This window comes from Phragmites australis, chromosome 17 (genome assembly GCF_958298935.1).
Source record: "Phragmites australis chromosome 17, lpPhrAust1.1, whole genome shotgun sequence".
NCBI lineage: Eukaryota > Viridiplantae > Streptophyta > Magnoliopsida > Poales > Poaceae > Phragmites > Phragmites australis.
The window spans coordinates 2,133,419-2,154,802 of NC_084937.1; the positions used below are offsets into that span (position 1 = coordinate 2,133,419).

At 53.9% G+C, this 21,384-nt stretch overlaps 2 protein-coding genes and 1 long non-coding RNA gene across 3 annotated transcripts; 2 read left to right on the forward strand and 1 right to left on the reverse strand.

Moving 5' to 3' along the window:
• Window positions 1-8,574: 8,574 nt before the first annotated feature.
• LOC133897835 (uncharacterized) lies at window positions 8,575-9,755 on the reverse strand. Its single transcript, XM_062338662.1, has 2 exons — window positions 9,198-9,755; window positions 8,575-8,973 (listed from the first exon to the last, which is right to left on the reverse strand). Exons 1-2 carry the CDS (start codon window positions 9,753-9,755, stop codon window positions 8,575-8,577), a joined length of 957 nt encoding a protein of 318 aa, XP_062194646.1.
• A 5,854-nt stretch (window positions 9,756-15,609) lies between these two features.
• On the forward strand, window positions 15,610-18,342 carry LOC133897607 (pentatricopeptide repeat-containing protein At1g79540-like). Its single transcript, XM_062338400.1, has one exon. The coding sequence runs from the start codon at window positions 15,711-15,713 to the stop codon at window positions 18,096-18,098; it is 2,388 nt and encodes a 795-aa protein (XP_062194384.1). The 5' UTR covers window positions 15,610-15,710; the 3' UTR covers window positions 18,099-18,342.
• Window positions 18,343-18,508: 166 nt separating this feature from the next.
• LOC133897608 (uncharacterized) lies at window positions 18,509-20,486 on the forward strand. Its single transcript, XR_009905942.1, has 3 exons — window positions 18,509-18,604; window positions 19,567-19,688; window positions 20,348-20,486. It is a non-coding gene; the product is annotated as an uncharacterized LOC133897608 (long non-coding RNA).
• Window positions 20,487-21,384: the final 898 nt, after the last annotated feature.

Sequence of the window (21,384 nt, forward strand, 5' to 3'; positions counted from 1 at the left end):
TAGAACCGGTCGGGGGGCCTCCAGGCAGAGTGCCGCCCCCTGGCCACAATCGGAGCTCAGGACCTCCGCTTACACCTGAATGAGTGGAGGGCCATCGAAGATGCACGTGTCACCCTCGAGCGACATCGGGAGTCCCGGCGCGAGGCCGAGGCAGAGGATCAGGCTTCCTATATGCTGGCCCGTGACCGCTGGGGTTCCCCGGCACACCGGCGTTCGCCTCCCAAGGGCGCTGCTCGCGCCACGGGATACGGCACCGGCTACCGCGCGTTCACCAACGAGCTCTGTCGGGTCAACTGGCCCACGAAGTTTAGGCCAGAACTACCGGAGAAGTACGATAGGTCCATCAACCCCGTCGAGTTCCTCCAGATCTACACTACCGCCGTCCAAGCGGCGGGCGGCAGTGAAAAGGTTACGGCCAATTACTTCCATGTAGCCTTAAGGGGCTTTGCCCGCTCCTGACTTATGAACTTACCCCCAGGATCTATTAGTTCCTGGGATGATCTCTACCACCAATTCATGGCTAATTTTCAGGGCACCTTCACACGCCCTGACTTGGAGTGCGACCTCCATGCCGTCAAGCAACAGGAGGGGGAGACACTGAGGCACTTCATACAATGCTTTAGCCAGGTCCGCAACACCATCCCACGGATAACCCCCCATGCCATCATCGTCGCATTCCGGCAGGGCGTCCGCGACGAGAGGATGCTCGAAAAGCTAGGTACGCACGAGGTCGAAACCACCGCGGAGCTGTTCGCGTTGGTCGACAAGTGCGCAAAGGCGGCGGAGGCTCGGGCGTGGCATGTCCCGTGCCCTGAGCAACCCGCTGCCGACCAACCAGGTTCTTCCCGCTTCGACAGGCGGAAAAAGAAAAATAGAAGGAGGCGCGACGCTGCCCCAGTCGTGCCGGTGGAGGACCCTGCCCGCAGGCCGGCACGCTGGGCGGCTGTCGACAGAAAGCCCGCTCCAGCGAGGGCTCCCGCTCCCGCAAGGGCACCCGCTCCCGCGAGGCCCGAGCCAGGCAAGTGGTGTGAGATCCACCAAACTGACTGGCATGACCTTACAGAGTGCCGGTCGGTCAAAGGCCTTGTAGAGCGACGCCAGAAGGAGCGCGAGGAGCACCACATGGGTGGCGACGACAGAGCCGCCCCCGAGAACCAAGAGCTCGGGTTCCAAGAGCCCGTGCACACCGTCACCTTCATCGACGGAGGCGCGTACACGCCCTCCTCTCGTCGCTGCATCAAAACCATGCGGCGGAAGGTGTGCTCGGTCACACCGAGCACTGCAGTCGCAAGGCCCTTGAAGTGGTTGGAGACCCCGATCACCTTCAGTCTGGCGGACCACCCTGCGAGTACTGCAAGGGTGGGGCGACTACCTCTCGTAGTGTCCCCCACCATCTGCAATGTGAATGTCAGCCGAGTGCTGATTGACGGGGGTGTAGGCCTAAAGCCGTCGCTCCCCTTCTATGGGGTGACGCCCGGGCACACCCTACCCCTCGGGCAGGTCGAGCTGCCCATCACTTTCGGGAGCTGGGACAACTTCTGGACGGAGAACGTCATCTTCGATGTCGCGGAAGTCCCTCTCCCCTACAACGCCATACTCGGGTGCTCGGCGCTCGCCCAGTTTATGGTGGTCACGCACTATGCCTACCTCACGATTAAGATGCCGGGCCCCGCAGGCCCCATCTCCGTGACCGCTGAGACCGGCAGCGCCGTCTCCTGCGCCGAGCTGCTCTACTCGGCCTTAGTCTCTGCTCGGGCCGAGGTCGAAGGACACCTAGGGGGCCCGGGACCCTCTACATTCAAACCCCGACTCACCGCTGACGTATCCATCCCTACGAAGGAGGTCGTGGTGGGCGAAGACTCCTCCCAGGTCGTCCGGATCGGCGGTGACCTGGGCGGCAAATAGGAAAGCGCGCTCGTCGCCTTCCTCCGGGCTAACGTCAACGTGTTTGCATGGCAGCGGTCCGTTATGCATGGGATCCCTAGGGAGGTGATCGAGCACCACCTTGTTGTGTGCCCCGACGCACGGCCGGTGAGGCAGAAGGACCGGCGACAGGCGCCCGAGCGCCAGGAATTCATCCGGGAGCAAGTCAGCAAGCTCCTCGATGCTGGCTTCATCCGAGAAGTTCTCCACCCAGAGTGGCTAGCAAACCCAGTCATCGTCCCGAAGGCCAACTGTAAGCTTCGCATGTGCGTCGACTACACCGACTTAAACAAGGCTTGTCCGAAAGATCCTTTTCCTTTACCCAGCATACATCAAATTGTAGATTCCACTGCGGGGTGCGATCTTTTGTGTTTCTTAGATGCAAATTTGGGTTATCACCAAATCCGCATGGCCAAACAGGACGAGGAAAAAACTTCTTTTACTACCCCGGTGGGGACTTACTGCTATGTCTCAATGCCTTTTGGTTTGCGCAATGCTATATCTTCATTTCAGTGGGCCGTGCGCATTACCCTTGATTCGCTGGTTGGCGCAACGTCGAAGCTTACATCGATGATCTCGTGGTCAAGTCCCGAGACCGCGCCACCCTGCTGGAGGACTTAGCCGAGACTTTCAATAGTCTCCGCACTACCTGCCTGAAGCTCAATCCCGAGAAGTGTGTCTTCGGGGTACCCGCGGGCAAGCTCCTCAGTTTCTTGGTTTCTAGCCTAGGAATCGAGGCCAATCCAGAGAAGATCCGGGCCATTGAACAAATGTGACTCCCGGCTCGACTCAAGGAAGTCCAACGTCTCGCTGGCAGCATGGTGGCCCTGGGGCGCTTTATCTCCAAGCTCGGGGAGCGAGGGCTCCCTCTCTTCAAACTACTAAAGAAGACCGGTCATTTTGACTGGACACCGGAGGCCGAGCAGGCCTTCCAGGACTTGAAGAAGTATCTCACCCTACCGCCCGTACTGGTGGCCCCCTCCGAGGTCGAGCCTTTACTACTCTACGTCTCGGCCACTCCTCAGGTCGTGAGCATGGTGCTGGTGGTGGAGCGTGATGAGTGCTCGGGGCAAGGTGCTGGGTCCGAGCTCCCGGCCGCCCCCGAGCAGCCTACGGGTCTCGGGGCTCCTCCCGACTAGGGAGTCGAGCTTGAGACCCCGGCTCCTCCCGACCAGGGAGTCGAGCCCGAGGACCCGGCTCCTCCCGACCAGGGAGTCAAGCCCGAGGACCCGGCTCCTCCTGACCAGGGAGTCGAGCCCGAGTACTCGGCCGACCCCGAGCACTGCGCTGAGCTCGGGGGCTGTGACATGCCCTCGGGCGAGGCCATTGTCCGAGCCCGCCGCTGTCGGAGGGTTAACTCCTATCGCAAGGATCCTGAGGGACCCCTTTTTGAGATTCGGTCGGGGGGACGATTCTGAATATGTTTGCGGGAGAAATAAATGGGGTAAATGCGATGGCAGGTGGGGTGGAAGGATCGAATGTAGAACGCAATAATTGCACTGGAGGGATTTTTAGACAGGTCCGGGCCGCACTGAGCGTAATACCTTACTCCTGTGTGGATGCTATAAATGCCCTGAGAATGTCTCTCAGGAATGTTGCTGGTTACAAGAATATTTGTCTATCCTAGAGCTTTGGGCTCCTTGTTCTTCGGTGGTCTCAGCTTCTATGCTTGTATGAAGATGTTCTTCGATCTCTGAGCAAGTGTCTGAGAGTTCGAGCATTCCTCTGTTCCCCTGTCTTTGTCCGTGCCCGCCGGCTCCCTTAAATACTCGCTGACGGCAGCATGCCCCGAAAGGGAGGGCATGAGTTTCAAGGCGCCATAAATGGAAAGGCGGTCATCATAGGCACGCCAGCGTGAAGTGACGGGGGTTGAAAATGCGCCCCCGCCCTGTCTTCGGTCGTCATGATGGCGCTGGCAACGGGCGCCGTGGAGAGGGCCCACCGGCAGCCACCGAGCGGCCTGGCGTGCCCGTTCGATCTTGTACACCTGCCACAGCAGGGCGGCAGGCGGGGCGCCTCAGGCCTCGCGACGCTATCCCGAGGCGCGCTGGATGACGCAGGATGGGACCCGTGCATTAAATGTCCCCACGCCCTTCTGCCAGAATATGGCAGGGACTGACATCGAGCGTGGCGGGAGCAGTTGGAGGTGACAGGCCACGCGCGCTCTTAAATGCGGCATCGGGCCTTTCATAGGCTGACACCTCACCGCTGGACCCCTGTGGGGGCCACCGACGAAGGACTTCTTGGGCCGTCGGGGAGCCGAGTGCTCGGGGGTCATTGTTCACCTTCCCGAGCACTCTCTCCCGGAAACGCCCTCTCTTGGTCCTCGAGGAACCGAGTGCTCGGGGGCCACTGTTCACGGCCCCGAGCACTCTATCCCGGAATTGACTGTTTGGATCCTCGGGGAACCGAGTGCTCGGGGGCCGTTGTTCGCAGCCCCGAGCACTCTCTCCCGGAACTACCTTCCTTGGGTCCTCAGGGTACTCGGGTGCTCGGGGGCCACTGTTCACAGCCCCAAGCACACCCTTCCCGGTACTCGGCTTTCCTGGTCGTCGGGGGACTTGGGTGCTCGGGGGTCACTGTTCACCTCCCCGAGCACTCTCTTCTCGCTCACTTGGTCTTCGCAGATCATCGGGGAACCCGGGTACTCAGGGACCACTGTTCATGGCCCCGAGCACCCTCTCCCGGGACTTAGTCTTTTCGTACCTTGCGGAGGTGAACCCCGCGGGAAGGCGCCACGTGGCAGAATGCTGGCCTGGCCTCGGGATTCGGGGATCCCTGGTTCCTGATTCACCGACAGCCGCATACAACGACTGGTGTACTTCATTAGTGAAGTCCTCCAAGACGCCAAGACAAGATATCCCCAAGCCCAGAAGATGCTCTATGCCGTACTCGTCGCTTCTAGGAAGCTGTGCCACTACTTCCAAGCGCACAAGGTCTCGGTGGTAATCACCTACCCACTGGGGCTGATCCTCCAGAACCGAGAAGGCACTGGGCATATCGTCAAGTGGGCGGTGGAACTGGTGGAGTTTGATCTGCACTTCATTAGTTGCCAGGTAATCAAAAGCCAGGCTCTGTCCGACTTCATGGCAGAGTGAACGCCAGTCCCCGATATCGACAAAGAAGAGATTTCCGCGTACCCTGGGCAAGACAGGCCCGGGTACTGGGTCATGCACTTTGACGGCTCCCTCACGCTGAAAGGCGCCGGGGCTGGAGTGGTTCTCACCTCCCTAACGGGTGAAGTACTCCAGTATGTCGTGCAGCTGCATTTCCGAGAAACCAACAACATGGCGGAGTATGAGGGCCTCATCGCTTGCCTCCGAGCCGCGGTGGGTCTCGGGATCCGGCGCCTGCTGGTGAAGGGAGACTCCCAGCTGGTGGTCAACCAAGTATCCAAGGAATACCAGTGCGCAGATCCTCAGATGGCGGTGTACGTGGCGGAAGTCAAAAGGCTGGAGAGGCACTTCGATGACCTGGAGCTGCGGTACATACCTCGCCGCGACAACGCTCTGGCCGATGACCTCTCCCGCCTGGCCTCTGCCCGGGCGCTCATCCCAGCCGGAGCCTTTGATGAAAGGCTCACATGGCCATCCGTCCTGCCTACCGACCAGGACGAAGGGGAACCCTCGAGCCTAGTTGAGGGGACCCAGGTAACACCCTCAGTGGGAGGTCCCATCAGGGTGCCATCGCCCGATGATTGCGCAGCGCTTGCCGGTGGTTCTCAATATGCCTCGTGGATCGACGAGATCCGAGGGTACTTGAAAGAAAACATCCTTCGTGGGGATGATGCCTCTGCGGAGAGGATTGCTCGGCAGTCCAAACGCTATGCCATAGCATATGGGGATCTCTATCGGCGCGGCACGGACGATATCCTCCTGAAAGCATCACCCGGGCAGAAGGCAGTGAGCTCCTCACTGAGATCCATGAGGGTGAGTGCGATGGCCATGCATCGTTCCACACGCTGGTCGGAAAGGTCTTTCGGCAAGGCTTCTACTGGCCTACAGCTCTCCAGGACGCTTCCGAGTTGGTTCGGCGCTGCAGGGCGTGCCAGTTCCACGCAAAGCAGATTCACCAGCCAGCTCAGGCTCTTCATACCATCCCCCTGTCATGGCCCTTCGCGGTCTGGGGGCTGGACATCTTGGGTTCATTCCCCCAAGCAATCGGGGGCTATGAGTACCTCTACGTCGCCATCGACAAGTTCACCAAGTGGCCGAAGGCGGTCCCAGTTATCAAGGTTACCAAGAACACAGCACTTCAATTCATTCGCGGTATCACAAGTCGCTTCGGCGTTCCGAACAGGATCATCACCGATAATGGCACCCAGTTCACAAGTGCTCTGTTCGGGGACTACTGCGAGGACCTCGGTATCAAGCTCTGCTTCGCCTCTGTCGCTCATCCTCGGAGCAATGGGCAGGTCGAACGTGCAAATGCTGAGATACTGAAGGGGCTCAAAACCCGGACCTACAACGTGCTCGCAAAGCACGGGAAAGGGTGGATCGACGAGCTGCCTGCTGTGTTCTGGGCCAATCAGACCACGCCAAGCCGCGCCACTAGGGAGACTCTGTTCTTCCTCGTGTACGGCACCGAGGCGGTCCTCCCCTCCAAGCTCACTCTCGGCTCCCCTCGGGTGAATGCCTATTCAGAAGGCGAACAGGAACAGCGAAGACGCGACGACGTCGACCACCTGGAGGAGCGTCGGCGATGAGCCGCCGTCTGAGCAGCCAGATACCAGCAGAGCCTGCGGCGCTATCATCAGCGTCACATCCGGGCTCGGTCACTCGAGGTTGGGGATCTAGTTCTTTGACGTGCTCAAACGCACGAAGGAAAGAATAAACTCTCACCTATGTGGGAAGGCCCCTTCATCGTGACCGGTGTCCCGCGACAAGGCTCGTTTCGGCTGGCCACAAAGGACGGACAGCCGCTCCCAAACGCGTGGAACATCGAGCATCTGCGCAAGTTTTACCCATAGGGCGACATGTTTGTGCTCAGGCCAACCAGGCCAAGGGTCCCCCCTGCCCAAGTTGGCCGGGGGCTGCCACCAACCATGTAAGTTACCACTTCTATACAAATTGTCAATATACACTCTTATTCCGAGTTTTCTCTCTGGATTCCATATGTTTAATCTGTTTGGTGAGATGCTCGATGTGTGCGAGAAAAACACGCTCTCTCATTTTTCCCGTTGATAAAAACGGATCCCGGTCGGTATGCACCCAGGCAGTAGCTGCTGACTTAAGTTTATTGTGGTAGGTTGTGGTGTCCGGTTGCTTGGTAGTACCTCAAGCACTACCGAGCCTCTAGGGTTCTCGGGTAATCCTACCGCTTGAGCAAAGAGTGGTCGGGACCGCCTAGACCCCAGGGGCGGGCTGTCGGTGCTCGGTCTGGTTAGTCCTACCCCGGGCGCCACAGAACCATCGGACCTCTGGGTTATGCCTCTGTCTGTACACTTCGCCGGTCCGGGTATTCGAGAGATCTCGGGTCAAAAATGAGAGCAGTCTATAATGAGTACCGCACTAACAGAGCGCACCAAGCACAGAGCCTTTTCCTATTTCCTAAGTTTACAGATCTATGATCAAGAACAAAGTAGCCCGATCGCAGGGCCTCAGTGCCCAGGGTGCTGCTCGAGCCTACAAGGTCCTCGGGTAATCCTACCGCTTGAACATGAGTGGTCGGGACCGCCTAGCCCCTAGTTCTCTCACCTGCTTTCCAGGTGCTCGGGTGCTAAAAGGATGTCCTGAGGCTTAGGCGCTCCGTACGAGGGAACCAAAGTTCCCGGGCACCCTAAGCTCGGGGCATCTACCCCCCCCCCCCCTCCCCTGGATCATTCGGTCGGAAGGCTGACAGCTGTCCGGTGAGTAACTAAAGTTATACGAATTTCCTCTCTTACATACGCAAATAAACTATTGTTCCCGAGTCATCCTCGGGACCCTCGAATTCTAATCTGTTCAGCGAGATGGTCTCCTCACGTGAAAAACCCTGCCCACGTGTTTGCTTTTTTGGAATGACAAAAACAGACAGTAGTCGGTTTGCCGTACAGGTGGCAATGGCTGACCGAGGTCTTTCATGGTGCCCGTGGTGTTCGGCCGGCTTGGCAGTACCCCGGGCACTACTGAGTCTCTGGGGTTCTCAGGTAATCCTACTGCTTGAGCAAAGAGTGGTCGGGACCGCCTAGACCCCAGGGGCGGGCTGTCGGTGCTCGGTCTGGTCAGTCCTACCCCGAACACCACCAAACCGTGGGGACTCTTGGTCGCATTTCCACCCACATGTGTCTCCGGTCTACTCGTTTGAGAGGTCGCGAAGTGGAAAGTGTTCACTGGTCGTGGCGTGCACTGTGCTGGATAGACTTATCTCCTGAGCAAGGAAGTTCGTGTCTATGTCCCTGACTTAGCAGCTGCGGACTCGCGAGGGCTCGGGGGTTGGACGCTCGGGTGGTCCCACTACTCGTGCGATGATTGGTTGGGGCAACCTAACTCTCGGGGGAAGAAGGCCAGGCTCGGTCTGACCAGTACCTCTCGGGACATCAAGCAAAAAGCAAACAATATCAAGACAAACACAATGGAGTTTCGATCCCAAAGAAAGGCTTCTATTATATTTCAAAGGAACCGTTCTGGAGGGGATCACTCCCATATTTACAACATTCAAAAAACAAAAAACCTAACTATCTGCAGGCTCCGGCGGAGGCGAGGACACATCGCTGCTGTCGTCGACGCTCGGTTCCGGCTCCGGCTCTGGCTCTCGCTCCCGCATAAAACATGCCGCCACCTCGGCAGCGATGTCGCGGATGGCTTCCTGGGCAGCAGCTTCCTCGACTTCGACCATGCCCTGTCGGACTGGCTCCAGCGGGAAGGCGGGGTCTCGACTGCAATAGCAGGCGAGGATGTGCTCGGCCACCGCTTGGGCCAGAGCACACCCCTCCAGGGACGCCAGCTCCTGCACTGTGCCTGGAAGGGCCTCGAGGCGCTGGGCGATCTCCGCAAAGCCGAGGGCGAGGTGGCCGATTATCTCCTTGTCCAGCCCCTGCTCGCCCACGTGCAAGTGCCCGAGCCTGGCTGCCTTCATGAAGTTTCATGCTCGCTTGAGGATGTCCCGCATCATCAGTTTCACATTGGTCCGCTCGGCGATGACGGTCTCAAGCTTGTCCTTTGCGATCTGCAATCGATCCTCGAGGCTGGTATCGTCGGCTGCGCTGGTAGGGACACCCCTCGTGGACGGGGTCTCGGGTTGAGCTCGCTACAACTGCTCGGCCCAGGCCGCGAAGCCTGCTCTCGGGCAGCCACGTTGGCCTCCCGCTTGGCGACCAGCTCCTCCCGAGCGGTGAGGGCCGAGGATGCCGAGGCAGCATCCGTCTCGTGCCACACGAGGCACTCCTCCTGGGCATCAAGGGCCGCCGCCGTTATCTCGATGTCGGTCTTGCGTACCGCGACCTCCTCCTCCCGGCGGAGGACTTCGGCGCGACCACGCTCAAGCTCATCATTCTGGCAGGCCACGTCTGCCTGGGTAGCCCGCGCGGCCTCCTCCCTCTTCCTGGCCGCCTCCTCCCAGGATGCCAGCTGCCGATCCTGAGCAAGCAGCTCTGCGGCCCGCCTCCAGGATGCCTGGTCGCGCTCGGTTGCAAACCGCTCCATGTGGCTGGCCTTCTCCTGCGCGACGACGGCCTCGTCGTGTGTCTCCTCCAGCACCTCCTGCTCCTCAGCCACCTCACGAATTGACTTCTCGTAAGATGCGCGGGCCGAGGCAATACGGGTCACCAAAAGCTTCCCGGCCTCTTCCAATCGGCCCATCTCTTCAACCAGGGCGATGCGCTCCTTCTCGAGCTCTGCCCGCTCTACCGCCATGGCCACTTCAAGCCACCCGATGACCTCCCGGGCGCTTCCGAGCACCTCCGGGAGGGGTTCCGGGGCCTGGCTAGACGGTGGCCGGGGGCTGGGTCCCCTGCGAGCCCTCTCTGCAGAGGCGCTCGGGGTCCCCGACGGCTATAGCGCCGGCGCCGCCCTCATCGCGACCACATCCCCCGTGGCCACTCGCTCCATCCTCGAAGGGCTCGGGGCAGGCTCGGTCGGTGCCTGCTGCTCGGGACCGGCCGGCGCGCTCGTGTCTAGAACATGCACGCTCGGCCTCAGGGCAGGGGCTGGCCTTGGCTCCTTCGGCTGCCTCTGGCCTCCTGTAGGGTCCTTGGGCGGCCTGAAAACAAAAAAGGTTAGTGACAAGCTGACATCCGGGTAGAAGTGCTCGAGATAGAAAGGGAGCTTACGTGGTCTTCAGCCCGCGGTACCGCCACCGAGACTCCGGAATCCAGAAGTCCGGGCCCTGTGGCTTCGGTCCGAACTCCGCCTTCCTCCTCTTCGTAGGAGGGCTCTGGCCCTTGGGCCATTGTGGGCCAGCCCCAGCGGCCGCCCCGGAGCTTTTCCCCGACGGCTGGTCGGTCCAGCCACCAGCCGCTGCGCCGCTAGCCAGGCCCTGGCCCTCGGGCTGCTACGCCCTAGACCTGGCCTCCGTCCCGAACTCCATTCCCAAAGATTGGCTGCCTCGGCCACCCTCTGTCGCGCCGCCCGCTGCCGGCTGCTGTCGTGGAGGTGACAACGACGACGATGAAGATGGCTGAGGGACGTAGGCCCGGGGACGCTTTCCCTTGTCTCCTCGGGCCGCCGGCCTGCTGCCTTCGGCGGCGGCGCCCCGCCCTCTATCGTCATCCACCCCGGGGATCTAAATGGTCCCGAGGTTCCGGCGCCCCGGACGATCCACCAGTCCTTGGGCGTAGAACTTTGGCATAGACGCTTGCAGTGCCGCCCATCCTGGGTCCGCGCAGAGCGCCAGCTCTTCTCGGGGCAGGACCGCCCGGGCGAGGTCGTCGACGCTGGTCACCACCTTCAACAGGGTCGCTAGCGCCCCCTCGTCGAGGTCCCCATCCAGGCTGATGTGGGTCCTTGTGATATCGCCAGAGCCTGTGTACATCCAGGCACCGCGGGCGCGCTCCCGCAAGGGGGCCAGACGGCGGCGCAGGTAGTCGGCGACCACCATCAACAAAGTCAGCCCCGCCCGACGCAGGTCGTCGAGGCGATTCAGCACCGGGCGCAGGCGCTTATCCTCTGTGGGGGCCGCCTCCCATGTCGGCCTGTGGGGTTTTGCTGGCGTTTGGGGCAGCGTGAGGCGGTCATGGGGGCTAACGTCGACGTAGACCCAGTCCCGGTGCCAGTTCTACCATTTGCTGCGCAGCACTTGCGGAATGTAGAGTTCGCTGAGCCCCTCCCGCAGGCAAAAGTTGCAGCAGCCGACCACCTCCACCCCGTCGAATCCTTTCCTCTTCCCGGCTGCTCAGAGGACGAAGAAGTGCCAGAACAAGGCAACTGACGGTGGCACTCCCACGAACATCTCACAGAAATGCACGAAGATCGCCAGAATCACCACTGAGTTCGGGCTCAGGTGCGCCAGCTGGATGCCAAATGTGTCCAGCACTTGGAGGAAGAAGGTCGAGAACGGCAGCACCAGCCCGGCGGCGATGAATGATACGAAGACGACGATCCTCTTCGGTCGGCGCGTGGAGGGCGGAAAGCTCACCGGCCACACCACCGACGCATCCCGCTGGCCGGCGGGCACCATCAGCTTGTAGAGTTTCTCCGCCCCCTCCTCGTTCACAATTCGGGACTTCGGCAGAACACTGTCGGAGCTCGACGTGTCCCAGCGGCTGCTTCCTGCCCTCGGCATCCTTTGGGGGTGGGGAGTGTGCTGGAAGGGTTGGGAAAGAGGGTGCGCTGCGGGCTGAGGAGGGCGAGAGCTCCCGGTGCACAAGGAAGAAGAAGAAGACAGAAGTGGCGATCGCAAGAATGGCGTGAGGGGCAATGGTTCGCTCCCCCTCTCTTTTTATATCCTGGGGATTTCAAATGGCGCTTTCCGTGGCGCGTTCAGCGAGGCGCATTCCCTCGATCGGCGTGGTTGCCAGACGAATCTTCCTCGATCCGTGCAGTTGCTAGGCGCACTACCCTCGATCCGCGCGGTTGCCACGCACGCCTCCCGCCTCGTTATCACTCTCCTTGGAAGTCGGAAGGACACGCGTCCTTTCGGTTTCCCGCTTGGGCCGTACCAAAAGCCTGGGCCGGAAAGGCTGCGAAGACAGCGAAACTCTAGTACCTGAGAAAAGGCCACGTGGCATCGATGCTGGGATCGACCTTGAAGAAATAAGGGCCCTATCCACAGTCTCTGGGCCATCGACCTACCAATGGGCCCAGGGGCTGTTGTCGGTGACATAGGAACCAAGGGTCCCCAAGTCCCGAGGCCAGGACAGCGGAGTACCACGTGGCGCTCTCCCTCAGGGATTATCTCCCCGAGGTCCGAGAAGTCCAAGTTCTGGGAGAGGGTGCTCGGGGCCATGAATAGTGGTCCCCGAGTACCTGAGTTCCCTGAGGATCCGATAAGACTAAGTTTCGGGAGAGGGCGCTCGGGGCCATGAACAGTGGTCCCCGAGTACCTAAGTTCCCTGAAGATCCCAAAAGACTAAGTTCTGGGAGAGGACACTCGGGGCCATGAACAGTGGTCCCCAAGCACCCGAGTTCCCCGATGACCCGAGCAAGCACAGTCCTGGGAGAGGGTGCTCGGGGTCATAAACAGTGGTCCCCGAGCACCCGAGTTCCCCGAGGACCAAGAAAAAGTATATCCGGGAGAGAGTGCTCGGGGCTATGAATAGTAGTCCCCGAGCACTCACAGTTCCCTGAGGACCTAAGAAGTCCTTCGCCGGTGGTCCCCACAGGGGCTCAGCGGTGAGGTGTCAATTGGTGAGAGGTCCGATGCTGCATTTAAGAGGGTGTGTGGCCTGTCACTTCCAACCACTCCCCCACGCCTGTTGTCAGCCCCTGCCACTCCCTGGCAGGGAGGCGTGAGACATTTAATGCGGCGGGTCCCATCGCGCGTCATCCGGCACGCCTCGGGATAACGTCGCAGGGCTCGAGGCATATCGCCTGCCGCTCTGCTGTGTCAGGCTCGCTCTGACCGGGCGGGCACGCGGGGTTGCTTGGTGGCTGCCCGGTGGGTCCTCCCCGCTGCACCCGCTGAAAAGCGGGATGATGACGACAGGACCGGATGGGGGCGCATTTTCAACCCCCCCGGTAACATCAGACTGCAGCCCATGATGGTTGCTTTTCTATTTATGGTGCTTTGGAACTCGTGCCATCCTTTCTGGGCACGCTAACCTCCTCGACGGGGTATAAAAGGGGGGCGGGCTCCCCGGAGAAGAAAAGGTCGAATAGGTTCAGAAGACAATGGCTTCTTCCGGACCGAGACAAGCTGACGAAGAACAAGAAGCACGAAGCTCTAGACTTAGACAAAAATCCCTTGTAACACAACAGATCCTCAGAGAGGCATTCTCAGAGCATTTATAGCATACACACAGGAGTAGGATATTACGCTCCGTGCGGTCCGAACCTGTCTAAAATCCCCTGAGCATTTATTTCATCTTGCATCCGATCATCTGCTCCACCTGCATCTCATTTACTCCCATTTATTTCACGTATGAGGTAGACTCAGAATCATCCCTCGGCCGAATCTCAAAGGGGGTCCCTCCGGATCCCCGCTTGTGGAGTTCATCCTCCGACAATATCCTAACACGCCTCGTTATAAGATTGAAAGCACGGATCCATCTCTACACCATTCTCAATCCCTTATACTCTGTAGCCCTAAAAGTACTCCTCACACATCATGGGATCACCACAAATATGAAATATAATGATAAATAAACAAAGTAAATGAAGAACTCCCAATTGATTACCGAAGGATAAGTGCATCAAATAATTAATCTAGGGCTTACACAATGTGATAGATAAAAACAATAGAGTTACAACATATGTCGATCTCTTGGTTGGGACTCTAGACTAGTAATCTCTTAGAGAATCTCAAAGGCTTGCAGATCTAGGGTTGGATCGGCGGTTAGTAGTATCTTGATGCCCTCAATGTCTCTCTCTGCGTCCCTCTCACCTCCTCGTGCGGAATAACGACACATCCCTTTCATATAAGATAGTTGGTTTGACGAGGCAGTGCTCCTGGTACCAAACCGGACTCTTCCAAACATTCTGGTGGATTTCGGCGATGCATTAATTGGCAAAGTTGTTCCAAATCACGTTTTTTACGTACCTGTTCTATTAGTTTCAGGGTAGATTCCATATTTCCTGCGATTCACTCAACTAATACTATTTGTGCAATAAATAGATATAATTAAATATAAAATTACACAAATTGTCCTAGGATGAACTTAAAACCTTGGGAAATTTCCTACATAAGCTAATTTGTTGGCTGCGAAGAACAATATAATGCCAAGAAAAATCTTGTTATTGATTTTTTTTGGTAACATAAATTTGTCAAAGAAACATCACGTAGGATTTAAAGAGGTAAAAACTAAATTAAGGAGTGCTAGTCTCAAACCTTAATAAAGACTCCGAGAAAGAAGAAATAGCTATTAATCATATGATCAGTAAAATATATTAAACTATAGACATTAGAACAATCACTTGTTTCTTGGATTTGCTAATAACATGAAAGTTTCGATGATGTAATCAGTATATCGATTGTATCACTAACGTAGTTGAAGGAGTACAGAAAATCCAAAATCGTTCGTTCATGTTTGATGGTATGATGCCCAGCCGTCTCTCCTCTTGGTTTGTTGTCACGGTAGATAAATGTGATCAAACCCGAGAGCGATAAATATAGGGCCATGGAGAGGGAGGGAGGCGCCAGATTCGAAGCTTTATGTTTTTATGTCATCGGTCGGGAAGAGAGGAATATATTTGGCAGAGCTCTAGCTCTAAATTTTTTTAAGATGGTTATCAATAGTTTAGAAATTTTAGAGCTAAAGCTGTGGGTGGTTAAAGGGTCTTTGGTTGAGATATCTTATTCTTATTTGACTAAAAACATATATTTAAATCACTTTATTTATTCTATAAACTTTAAATCATGTATAGATCTTGAAGGTAGAGCTATGTCAAATAAAATCTAGACTAAGTTAGCAAATCTGAAAAGAGGAAGTACATTGAAGAGACTAAGTAGAGGTAAAATGTTCCTATAGAGACATGGCATCCTTAGAAACCATAGAGTTGGATTTTAAAGTTACAAAGGATTATACATCTCTTTAAGCGGATTTTGCCATAGAATTTTCCATAACCTCTTGTGCGTTTTGATGGTTACTCCTTGTGAGACCTTGTTGACTACTAAGGATGGACGTGAAACAATTCATAGACCACTCTATTTCAATTTAGATAACTAATTTTATAATGTAAAGTGAAAAGAATATCTAACTAGTTAATTAAATTAGGCAAATTCCCTTCATACCATAAAAAAGTAGCTCTTCTTTCTATACATAAAAAATTTCAAATTTCCTTATCTACCATTATTTTTATCTTTCTTCCTTGCCACTCCATCAGCACTGGATAGAACTCCCATGAAAATCACTGTGCATGGGGTACTGTTTACAAAACATATTGGCCTATCTTCTGTTTTTCCAAAAACAGCACTAAAACTTTTTGTATGTTTTCTATAATCCATATGCAACCATTAAAAAAACCTGTGTAGAATTTAAACTAAAATTATCTAAAAATACTACTTTATAACTTTTAATAATTTTTATGGTCTCAAATAAAATTCTAAAAATCTTATAAAATTCACTAATATTTTTTTTATGATGGAATAATTTCTAGAGTTGAAATAATTTGGAATCCGAGACGCAAACTTCTTCAAGCCATTGATCCAAACAAGCCCTCCCTCCCTGCCCCAGCTCTCGCCGCCGCCGCCACCTCCCTTCCGTCGATGACCGCATGAGATGTGCGGCGGCGGCACGCTCCCTCCTCTCCGTCCCCCTCCCCGCCGGCGCCTACATCCACACCGCCGCCTCCGCGTCCCCTCCCCTCGCCGTCGAGCTCGACGCCGCGGACGCCCTCCACGCGCTCCTCTCCACGCTCCCACCCTCGCTCCCGGCCCTCCTCCCCTGCCTCTCCCTCCTTTCGCGGCGCCTCAGCCCGCACTCCGTCGCCGATGCCCTCCTCTGCGCCGCCCTCCCCGCTGCCTCCCGCCTCCGCCTCTTCCTCTTCTCCGCTCTCTCCTCGCACCTCCGCTCCCCGCTCCTCCACTCCCGCGCCGTCGTCCCGCTCCTCCTGGCAACCGACGCCGACGCCGCCATGTACGACGCCATCGCCGACGCCCGCGCCGCCGGCCTCCGCGCCCCCTCCGCCGCCTTCGAGGTGCTCGTCTTCGCCCACACATCCGCCGGCCGACACGAGGAGGCTGTCCAGGCGTTCTCCCGGATGGACGAGTTCGGGTGCCGCCCCACTGCCTTCGTCTACAACGCCGTCCTTAAGGCCCTCGTCGACAGCGGCGTCATCCCCCTCGCCCTGGCGCTGTATAATAGGATGGTGTCCGCTGGATGCCCGCCCAACAGGGCCACGTACAATGTGCTCATGGACGGCCTCTGCAAGCAGGGCATGGCGGGGGACGCACTCAAGTTGTTCGACGAAATGCTCGAGAGGGGGATAGTGCCAAACGTTAAGACCCACACCGTCTTAATATCGTCCTTGTGTAATGTGGGGAAGCTCAAGGACGCAGAGAAGCTGCTGCTGTCGATGAATGAGAAGGGGTGCCCTCCCGATGATGTCACGTACAATGTTCTCTTAAGCGGGCTGTGCAAAGCTGGCAGGGTTGATGAGGCATTTGAGTGCCTGGAGCTGCTCCACAGTGGGGGCTTTGCCCTTGGGTTGAAGGGGTATAGCTGCTTGATTGATGGTCTGTTCCAGGCTGGTCGGTACGATGAGGGATTTGAGTGTTACAAGGAGATGTTGGAGCGGATTGATGTCTCACCAGACATTGTTCTGTACACGATAATGATTCGTGGTTGCTCAGAGGCAGGCAGAACCGAGGATGCTTTCTCATTCCTAGATGAGGTGAAGGAAAAAGGGTTTGTGCCTGACACCTTCTGTTACAATACGCTGCTCAAGGCCCTCTGTGATGTCGGTAATTTGGATGGAGCTCGCTCGTTGAGGTCAGAAATGTTGCAGAATAGTGTGGTTCTGGACTCTACAACACATACTATCATGATATGTGGACTGTGCAAGAAGGGACTTTTAGATGAAGCAATGCAGATTTTTTATGAGATGGAAAAAGTTGATTGCCATCCGATGGTTATGACATACAATGCACTCATTCATGGACTCTACAGGGTGCGGAGGCTCGAGGAAGCTCGGATGCTTTTCTATAAGATGCAGATGGGGAATGACCCTTCGCTGTTCCTGCGGCTGACACTTGGTGCAAACCAGGTGAGGGATAGCGAGAGCCTGCAGAAGCTGGTTGACACTATGTGCCAGTCTGGGCAGATGCTGAAAGCTTACAAGCTTCTTCGAGGTATTTTAGACAGTGGTGTAGTTCCTGATATTGTCACATATAACACATTGATAAAGGGACTGTGTAAAATGAGGAATCTTGATGGAGCACTAAGGCTCTTCAAAGAGCTCCAGATCAAGGGATTATCTCCTGATGATATCACTTACGGGACTCTTATCGATAGGCTCTTGAGGGCACACAGAGAGAATGATGCTATGATGCTGTTTCAAAACATATTGCAGAGTGGCGGCACCCCTAGTTTGTCAATATACAATAGTATGATGAGATCTCTATGTAGGATGAAGAAATTGTCGCAAGCAATCAACCTCTGGTTGGATCACCTGCCCAGAAAGTACAATCTCTCAGCCAAATATGAAGTAATTGCTAATGCCCGGAAACAATTTGAAGATGGTTCACTGGATGAAGCAGTTAGGGAGTTAATCAAGATAGATAAAGAATATGGTTCGTTAAACTCAACTCCTTACAACATTTGGCTTATAGGACTTTGTCAGGCAAGGAGCATAGATGATGCTCTCAAGATTTTTCATACCCTTAAGGAGTTTGGCATTGATGTCACACCAGCTTGCTGCGCCTTTCTTACCAAATACCTATGTTGGGAAAGAAATCTAAATGCAGCAGTTGATGTTATGCTGTATACGTTGAGTAAACGCTTCATTATGTCACAACAAGTAGGCAACCGGTTACTTATGAATCTTTGTATCCGTCACAGAAGGCAGGACGCACAGGCACTTGCATGGCGAATGCATCTTGTAGGATATGATATGGATGCATATCTTCGTGAGCCAACAAAAGATCTGTTATACAGTCAATAGAAATGTCTGCCGTGTTTGTGGGACTACAGAGCTTCCCTCAAGAGGGATGCTGATGTTTTGATCTGTACCAATTTGTGTTAGGTAAAACAGCAAAATAGGGTTTGATTCACTGATTACTCAGCCCTTGCAATGGATTTTGTAACCGACCAATTCAGTTGTAACTTCAATAATGAGGCAAAATTTTTGGTATTTGGTGAATTTTGTACCCTCTTGCTACTTCTGTGCAATTAAAGATCATTGTGCAGTTACTTAATTGAAGGCTGTGATATTTTTGCGCAATAGCAAATTTCGCTCCTCTTAGCTGTGTCAAGCATGTGATGCATCTCTCATGCAAGCACAGGGCTCATAACTTTGTAAGTTTTCATGCATCTTTTGTCAATCTTATTACTAATTTTTATTTACTCTAGGAACTAACATTTTTTCTTTTTCATTTTTCCTGCTTTTGTCAAACTTATTAGTATTTCATCATTCTGGGATGAAACTGGGCTGGATAGAATGCTTGGCAGGTAAATTATTGACTAGATGAGGTTGCTTCCCCAGCTTGCCTATTTTTATTGTGAAATTGCATGGCACTTAAAATCAGCCTCATTTTATGTCCTGTGTTGAGTTATCAACTATATTTCTACTTTTTGTTGGAGGTCAAAACATAACAATTTTATTGAGAAAATATTAAAGCTTACAGTATGTTCTGTTAGTTTGATACAGAACTAGACATCTTATATAATTTCCACATAGTTGTACTGTAGTTAATGGTCTCAAGAAATGTTAGTTACATAAACTTAAGGAAATAAAGGAGCAGAGTTTGATTAAGTTCAAGCAGAGTGGTTATATTCAATATTCGAGATTTGTCATAACATGAAGTGGGATCATTTGCAGCGGATTTTTCTTGCCCTAGTTTTGCTTTGTTGTCTGAAATTGAAAAAAGAGCCACTTATTCTGTTGCTGATTCTTTCATGGGTGACTTAATCTGATTTTCCTGATTGTTGATCGAGTTTTTCTGAGGCGACAAAAGTTCCGTTTGCACCTAGTATATCTAGATGCCCTGATGATGTATGATGCCAACATATTGCTATGAAAACCTTTATTTTGTTATTTTTACTAGCAAATCATGGGGCACTGCCTATTCATGTTAGAGCATGGACTTCCGGTTAAAGTATAAACTTCGCTGTTTTCATGGGTAATTGGAATGAGCCGATATCCCTATGTTCTAGAATCTTTAAACGAAATTGAATAGCATGCAGTATAACAGCAGCATTCAAATCTTTAATAGTGAATTTGAGATATGCACTACTTCACTGTAAATATTTGCCGTACACATCGACTTATAGCTTACCTTAAGCAACTGGCAGCTAATTGAAGTCTTGGAGAAAGAGCATATGGATGTGTCTGTATAATTTGCGTTTGTTTGGATGACTGTAACACAGAAGTACTTTAATTTTATGTGCATTTGTGCTTCTGTACTTTGTAGATGGGGCACTGGCTGCATTTGTGCATATCTGAGAAGTTTCTTTTGTTTGATTCTGGATTCCAGAAGTTCCGCATTGTCAGACAAGCAAACTATTGACATTTCAATATGCTGCTATACTTGAGGTAAGTTCTTGCTTTAGATGGTAATTTCCTTAGCATTGGTTCCATGCATTCTCAACATGGTTCCTGCAGTTATTGCTTGTTAAAGTATTGCCATCTCTGTCTGTCCTTGGTTTGACTGGTACTTTGATTTATAACCATATCACGTTGAACATGGTTTCTAGAAACCTGCTTAAATGCATGTCTGTGTTGTTTTTTAAGTTAGTGAAGACAAGAAAAGTGAAATAGGGCGTCGTTCTCTTTCATTAGTTTTGAACAGTTAATTAGCTATATTATGCCTTTAAGTGTAATATATTCATAACCGTATTTAGACGACGATCGTGGTTGTTGGAACGAATCGCTTTCATAGTTGGGTGTGAGTTGCGGCGAAAAGGATGTTGCCAGCAACAGACTCCCAGCAGTCTGACCGCCAGGTAGCGGTTTGACCGCCGACGTCAGCGGTCTGACCTCCAGGCGGCGGTCTGACTGCTGACACTTGAGCAGAAAACGTTATGAGTTATGAGCTAGGCTACGTTCTCGCATATGTTGCACTACACTTTTGATCATACATTCTCCTTATATTACGAATGCTCTAGTGCATTATTTGTCTTGTTCGATCGATGTTACTTCCATCAAGTCGGAGTTTAACATTTCACCATTTTTCCTTTTGCTGTCTCTAATAGGATGAGAACCCGCCAAAGTTTGGGAGATCTTCCTGAGGGTTCCAATAAGAATAATCCTATACCGCCTCTACCATCGAGTATGGCGGATGTCTTAATGCAAATTGAGCAAACCGTCAAGCTCTTACAGCTCTCCTCGAAGCTCTCGTCGGCCCCTCAAGGAGGAGGTGGAGCCGGATACCGAGATGACTTCTCGAATTTCCTCTGAACTTAGCCGCTCACCTTCAAACGTGTTGAGGATCCTCTCGACGTCGACCATTGGCTTCGTATCATCGAGCAGAAGCTCGTTCTCTTTTGTTGCGAGGACCACGAGAAGGCTCTCTTCGCCATCCGTCAACTCCAAAGTGCGACTAATGCATGGTGGACCAACTACCTCGCCATGCACGCTGCCGATCATTGTGTCTCTTAGGTGGAGTTCCGTCGAGCCTTCCGTGACTATCATGTTCCCAAGGGGCTAATGGAGATCAAAAGGCGGGAATTCCTGGATCTCCAGCAGAGAGGCAAGTCTATTATGGTATGTGCAGGTGTTCAACCATCTTGCACAATATGCGTTAGAAGAGGTCAACACCAACGAGAGGAAGCAATACTGTTTTGTGAATGGCCTCTCTTCCAAGATGCAAGACCGCTTGTCGACTCATGAGTTTGTTGACTTTAACAAGTTGGTGAGCACCTCCCTTATGGTCGAGTTCAAGATGAAGAATCACCCAGAGAAGAAGAAGCGTAAGAGGATCCCGTCGCCTTCCGTGGGTGGGAGCTCTCAACGTCCGTGTACGGAGAGTCAACACTCAATCTCACATGTCGGCTTCGACTGTTCCATGACCAATGTGGATAGTGCGACGTCCATCTTCCTCATCGCAAGGACAACCTCCAAGACCTGCAGGATCTCAGGGGAGTGTGACATGTGGCTCCGACGACCCATGTTACAACTGTGGGCGTGTCGAACACTTTGCACGAGATTGCCCTTTCCTGAAGCTGAGAGCTATGGTGACTGCTCCAAGGCCTTCACTGTCGATCCAACCCCCTCCCCAAGCTTCCAAGAC

What these genes read in the sequence shown, in the direction of transcription:
- LOC133897607 (XM_062338400.1), top strand. Translation starts at nt 15,711, where the DNA reads ATGAGATGTGCGGCGGCGGCACGCTCCCTCCTCTCCGTCCCCCTCCCC.
- LOC133897835 (XM_062338662.1), bottom strand. Translation starts at nt 9,755, where the DNA reads ATGGCGGTAGAGCGGGCAGAGCTCGAGAAGGAGCGCATCGCCCTGGTT. An exon ending in TCGCCAAGCGGGAGGCCAAC is followed by an intron (nt 8,974 to 9,197) that starts GTGGCTGCCCGA and finishes AACTTCATGAAG; the next exon opens with GCAGCCAGGCTCGGGCACTT.